The following is a 6,504-nucleotide window of genomic DNA, read 5'->3' as shown; positions in this document are numbered from 1 at the left end:
GTTCTTGTTAGACATTGTTTTTGAGTTGCAAAATACCTAACTTTACTGAAAACAGATATCTTGCTGCTTGATGTTGCACCTTTGAGCCTCGGTATTGAAACTGTGGGAGGCGTGACAAACATCATTCCAAGGAACACGGCGATCCCAACGAGAAAGTCTCAAGTGTTCACGACTTATGAAGATCAGCAAACTACTGTGAGCATCAAAGTCTATGAAGGCGAGAGAAGCATGACTAAAGATAACCGCGAGCTCGGAAAATTCGATCTCACTGGCATTCTTCCTGCACCCATGTAATCTTTGATTCAATCTGGGCTAATAAACCATTTAGGTTATAGTTTGGTTCTTGGGTTACTTAAGACGCAAGGAACACACGTTTTTTCAGGGGAGTGCCACAGATTGAGGTGACTTTTGAAGTGGACGCAAATGGAATTCTACAGGTGAAGGCCGAAGACAAAGTTGCAAAGGCGTCACAATCAATTACAATAACGAACGATAAAGGTCGTTTGACAGAAGAAGAGATTGAGAAAATGGTTAGAGAAGCAGAGGAGTTTGCTGAGGAAGATAGGATTGTGAGGGAGAAGATTGATGCGAGGAACAAGCTTGAAACGTATGTGTACAACATGAAGAGTACAGTGGAAGATAAAGAGAAGCTTGCAGAGAAGATAAGTGATGAAGATAAAGAGAAGATTGAAGAGGTTTTGAAGGAGACGTTGGAGTGGTTAGATGAAAATGTGAATGCAAAGAAGGAAGATTACGATGAGAAAATGAAGGAGGTGGAGTCGGTTTGTAATCCGGTTATCAAGTCGGCTTACGAGAATACCGGTGGAGAGAGTAAAGACGACGATGAAGATGATATTGATGAGTTATAGAGTTCAGGTGATTGAAGATGGTTTGAGTCGGTTATTGACAGGTTTAGAGCCATTGGATTTGCAGTTGTTAATGATTTCATTGTTTTCTGTTCTCTTTTTTATTTTGAAGGGTCGCTAGATATGTAAAAAGTTGGCACGAATTAGATGGTAGTGAGTGGGCTAGTAGTAACTGAACTTTTTGGAAGCTTTTTTTTATAACCGGTGAAAGATTTCATAAGAAGAATGTTCATTTTTGTCATTCCTGCAAACTACTTCTACTCAGGCACCAAGCATAGTAACTTAGGCTTTTTACTAATGAAAAGTCCTTTTGTGATAACACTGTTCTTAGACGAATATATGAACCTTCCCCACGGAACAGAGAATATACAGAGCACTATCTTTCGTCTGTTTCATTGCATTGCATTGCATCTAGTGATCGGAAGAAAAAGCATAATGTTCAATACATTCATTAGAAGAAAACGAAGAAACCAAATACATAATACACACAGGATAAAACTTGATCTCTCTCAGGTTCTTCACATGATTCATCAAACGAAAAACATAGAAGAGCAGTAGTAGTTAAACCTAAGAAATTAAAAAGCTTCATAACATAAAGCAATCAGAAGTCGAAATCACCACCCATGTCACCCATATCAGCAATGTCAGAAACAGCTTCACCAACAAGCAACCCACCCAACAAACCAGCTCCAAGCCCAAGACCTAGTCCCATTCCAGCCTTACCACTCTTCTTCGGTTTCTGCGGTTTACCATAAGCCTGTTGTTGCGGGTACCCATACGGACCCTGAGGCGGATACCCTTGCTGTTGCGGGTAACCGTATGGACCCTGTGGCAGATAACCCGGATATCCACCCTGTTGCGGTGGCGGATACCCTGGGTAACCTCCTTGCTGCGGGTATGCACCAGGTGGCGGATAACCACCGGGTCCAGATGGCGGGTAACCACCGGCTGGCGGATACCCGTACACACCACCGTGCTTATCGTCATGTCCCGGCGGTGGATATCCGGAAGAAGAACCCGCGGGTGGAGGAGGGTATGCAACCGGTGCACCAGATCCAGGCGGGTAAGCGGTAACGGGTTGATCCATGGTCTTATGATCCAGAGCCGATGGATTAACAGGAGCGTGAGGAGCACTCGAAGATCCAAAAGTGTATTTCTCACCAAACTTGAAGGAGAATTTGAGAGATCCTTTAGTCTTACCGTTAGGCAACCTCACGGCGTACGTAACAGTCTTCTCCTCGTCGCCTTTGTTCTGATCCAAAAGCTCCTTCACCGGAACGCTAACCTCACCTACAGGTTTATCACCGGCGATGGGACGATCCGCCACGATCTGGAACACAAGAGTGAGGCGATTCTCACGGGCAGCAGCGTCGTCGACGGTGAGCTTCATCGGGTGTTTCCATTTAGGTTTGGTGCCGCAATCTTTGTCAACCTTGGTCTTCTGCTTGGTCCTTGCGTCACCGTTGATTGAAACGACGGCGTAGAGGTCTTGTTTACCGATCAATTGAATGTCTTTTAGATCCTCGGCGGATATAATCGTCAGATCTAACGACCTACACTCCATGATTTCTACTCTGATCGAGATGAACGAATGAAACAAGAATTGAACTTTTTTTTTCGGAAAAATCGATTTAAGCAGATTCGGATATTTTAGAACTCTTTTTTTTTACTTATGATGAGGAAAATAATAGTGAGAGAGGGCTAAAGGGTGTATTTATGCATTTATGTTAAGGTCGGTTTAAGAAATAAAGAGGATTTTTTTTTTTTTTTTTNACACCACCGTGCTTATCGTCATGTCCCGGCGGTGGATATCCGGAAGAAGAACCCGCGGGTGGAGGAGGGTATGCAACCGGTGCACCAGATCCAGGCGGGTAAGCGGTAACGGGTTGATCCATGGTCTTATGATCCAGAGCCGATGGATTAACAGGAGCGTGAGGAGCACTCGAAGATCCAAAAGTGTATTTCTCACCAAACTTGAAGGAGAATTTGAGAGATCCTTTAGTCTTACCGTTAGGCAACCTCACGGCGTACGTAACAGTCTTCTCCTCGTCGCCTTTGTTCTGATCCAAAAGCTCCTTCACCGGAACGCTAACCTCACCTACAGGTTTATCACCGGCGATGGGACGATCCGCCACGATCTGGAACACAAGAGTGAGGCGATTCTCACGGGCAGCAGCGTCGTCGACGGTGAGCTTCATCGGGTGTTTCCATTTAGGTTTGGTGCCGCAATCTTTGTCAACCTTGGTCTTCTGCTTGGTCCTTGCGTCACCGTTGATTGAAACGACGGCGTAGAGGTCTTGTTTACCGATCAATTGAATGTCTTTTAGATCCTCGGCGGATATAATCGTCAGATCTAACGACCTACACTCCATGATTTCTACTCTGATCGAGATGAACGAATGAAACAAGAATTGAACTTTTTTTTTCGGAAAAATCGATTTAAGCAGATTCGGATATTTTAGAACTCTTTTTTTTTACTTATGATGAGGAAAATAATAGTGAGAGAGGGCTAAAGGGTGTATTTATGCATTTATGTTAAGGTCGGTTTAAGAAATAAAGAGGATTTTTTTTTTTTTTTTTTAACACACGGGACAGACACGCACGAGAGATTTTTTTCCTTTTTGTGAAGGACGCGTTTTTTTAAAAAAATTTCCTTTTTACTAAATAATTTAGCTTATTTTTTTTCCTAATATTAGTTTCTTCTTATCTGAAGTTTAATTATCTTTCTATTTGTTAACAAATTATAGTTTGACTCTAAGAACAAAAAAATGATAAACCAAGGTATATCTAAGCATTTTGGTGATAATGGCAATCTAAACGTTCAGAGATAATGGCAATATAAACGTTTTCAAGACTGCCTCAAAAATGGTTAAGGCAATCAGTTTCTGAAATTTTTGAAGTGATGAAGCCCGTATAACAAAAAAAAAATGATGATGCTAGTATTTGTTTTCTATACGCGCGTGCATGATATTTGTTGATAGCTGATACACAGTTTGTTAGATTCAGTATCTAAATTTGGATTTTAAGTTTTGGTTTAGACTTATTTGCATTGTAGAAAACAATAATTCCCCGGGTACGTAAGAGTTAAGACCACGATCAACCCACCGTTGTGCCCCCATTGACAACGTAAGCAGGTACGTAAAAAACAACTAAACAAGGCATGATACACTCGGAGAGTTAGACTTACTATTGTTTGATGTTGATATTTTTAAAAAAGCAAACAGGTACGTCAATTTCACTTTTAAGTATAGCAAAAAGAAAAAAAGGTATTAAGGAAATAACAGGCATAGCAAAACTAATTAACTTGTAACTAGTAATAATATTGTATTTTAAGTAGTAGTTAAATCAGTGATGATAACTTTTGCATTGAATTAGAGTTTCAACTTTGAAACATGCATGAATTATCTCCTCTTCAATAATTTTCTATGATAAGCAATAAGGTGGAAAAAAACGAAGAGAAAATTAAAAAGAATTCGAATATATTGAAAAGAAGACATAATCTCAAGCATCTTTCTTGATTCTTGGTATCTCCTTCAATAGTCAAGAAGAGCAATACGCGTGGAATAACCCATACGTTTACTACTATATTTGCTTACTCCCGAAGGGGATTGGTTCTCAGTTTTCTCGATTGAATCAACTTTTTTAATTCAACGATAGCCTCACCTCGCGTGGCCCTGACGCACTATCCATATTCTTTGCAACTTTATTCTCCTTCACGGGACATTTAAGTGAAACCCCAAAAACACACGTTATTATATTGGAAGCCCACCAAATCACATATTTTTATATCTAAACAAATCACAAAAAAAAAATCGCTGATTTTTCTTCTAGTTACATGTCATGATCACCCAACTACTTGAAAGTCAAGAAACTCATCAGTCATCAATATCATCAACTCAAAATTTATAATTTGTGTAAGCAAAAGTTATTCAGTGATAATTAACGATCCAACAATCATTTATCACACGATCATATTTCATAGTATGTTGTTAGNAAACAACTAAACAAGGCATGATACACTCGGAGAGTTAGACTTACTATTGTTTGATGTTGATATTTTTAAAAAAGCAAACAGGTACGTCAATTTCACTTTTAAGTATAGCAAAAAGAAAAAAAGGTATTAAGGAAATAACAGGCATAGCAAAACTAATTAACTTGTAACTAGTAATAATATTGTATTTTAAGTAGTAGTTAAATCAGTGATGATAACTTTTGCATTGAATTAGAGTTTCAACTTTGAAACATGCATGAATTATCTCCTCTTCAATAATTTTCTATGATAAGCAATAAGGTGGAAAAAAACGAAGAGAAAATTAAAAAGAATTCGAATATATTGAAAAGAAGACATAATCTCAAGCATCTTTCTTGATTCTTGGTATCTCCTTCAATAGTCAAGAAGAGCAATACGCGTGGAATAACCCATACGTTTACTACTATATTTGCTTACTCCCGAAGGGGATTGGTTCTCAGTTTTCTCGATTGAATCAACTTTTTTAATTCAACGATAGCCTCACCTCGCGTGGCCCTGACGCACTATCCATATTCTTTGCAACTTTATTCTCCTTCACGGGACATTTAAGTGAAACCCCAAAAACACACGTTATTATATTGGAAGCCCACCAAATCACATATTTTTATATCTAAACAAATCACAAAAAAAAAATCGCTGATTTTTCTTCTAGTTACATGTCATGATCACCCAACTACTTGAAAGTCAAGAAACTCATCAGTCATCAATATCATCAACTCAAAATTTATAATTTGTGTAAGCAAAAGTTATTCAGTGATAATTAACGATCCAACAATCATTTATCACACGATCATATTTCATAGTATGTTGTTAGAGTCATCCAGATTTAGATTAACATACAAAAGTACGTAGTTACGTCAATCTGCAATATCTAGGAAGATGACAAACACCTCCCAGTTTTTAAAGAATTGTCAAAGATGATAAACACCTCCCATTATATCTTTACGTTATAACAAAAACAATATACCATCTTTTTCTAAAATTATCAATCATATACGGTTTCTAATTACTAGCAAATAGCAACAATGATACCAAAGAAAAGAAGCAAATAGCAACAAATACATCAAACAACAAATCATTTAATTATATCGTTCGTTTTGCAGTCGAAAACAATCAATCAACACAATCTTTTATAACAAATTAATTTTAATAACTAAAGAATTTTGACCGTTAACAATATCTATAGTAATTGTTGTTAGCATTAGCAAGTAGCAACTACGTACGAAACAACATGCTTGTAGTAATTTTACCTTAGAACCAAATTACTCCTTATAATTGAACTATAATCCAAGATCCATATTCCGGATACGTGCAATACAATACAAATAATGTGGGTTCAATTTCAAATAATGTAAAAGAATCTTATTCACGCCTATTAGTATAATGTTTCAACAATTGGTAAGTTTATTTTAAATAAATTTACAGTATCAAAAATACTTTAACTAAAATTTGGAATCCATTTTTTTTCCTTAATTTTTGTTTTGGTTTATGTCCATATTTTTGTGGGGTATCTGTGTACTATCATCTTATGATGACTGTACAAAATGGGATCCACTTTGAATCCAATAATAAACACCACAATGAAAGAAGAAAAAAAAAAAAAAAAAA

At 37.5% G+C, this 6,504-nt stretch overlaps 1 protein-coding gene and 1 pseudogene across 2 annotated transcripts; one reads left to right on the top strand and one right to left on the bottom strand.

Moving 5' to 3' along the window:
• Nucleotides 1–1,448, top strand: part of LOC104767330 — a 5,475-nt pseudogene extending 4,027 nt beyond the window's left edge.
• LOC104767342 (protein SRC2 homolog) lies at nt 1,294–3,382 on the bottom strand. 2 transcript variants are annotated; one of them, XM_019243364.1, is made up of 2 exons: nt 2,644–3,382; nt 1,294–1,835 (listed from the first exon to the last, which is right to left on the bottom strand). In XM_019243364.1, exons 1-2 carry the CDS (start codon nt 3,236–3,238, stop codon nt 1,468–1,470), a joined length of 963 nt encoding a protein of 320 aa, XP_019098909.1. In that variant the 5' UTR covers nt 3,239–3,382; the 3' UTR covers nt 1,294–1,467. The 2 variants fall into 2 exon arrangements, with proteins under 2 accessions (XP_019098909.1, XP_010489684.1); XM_010491382.2 differs by lacking the exon at nt 2,644–3,382 and having other exon boundaries at nt 1,294–2,573.

This window comes from Camelina sativa, chromosome 3 (genome assembly GCF_000633955.1).
Source record: "Camelina sativa cultivar DH55 chromosome 3, Cs, whole genome shotgun sequence".
NCBI classification, from domain to species: Eukaryota; Viridiplantae; Streptophyta; class Magnoliopsida; order Brassicales; family Brassicaceae; genus Camelina; species Camelina sativa.
The sequence above is the reverse complement of the archived record's forward strand: the minus strand, read 5'-3'. Positions and strand labels throughout refer to the sequence as shown.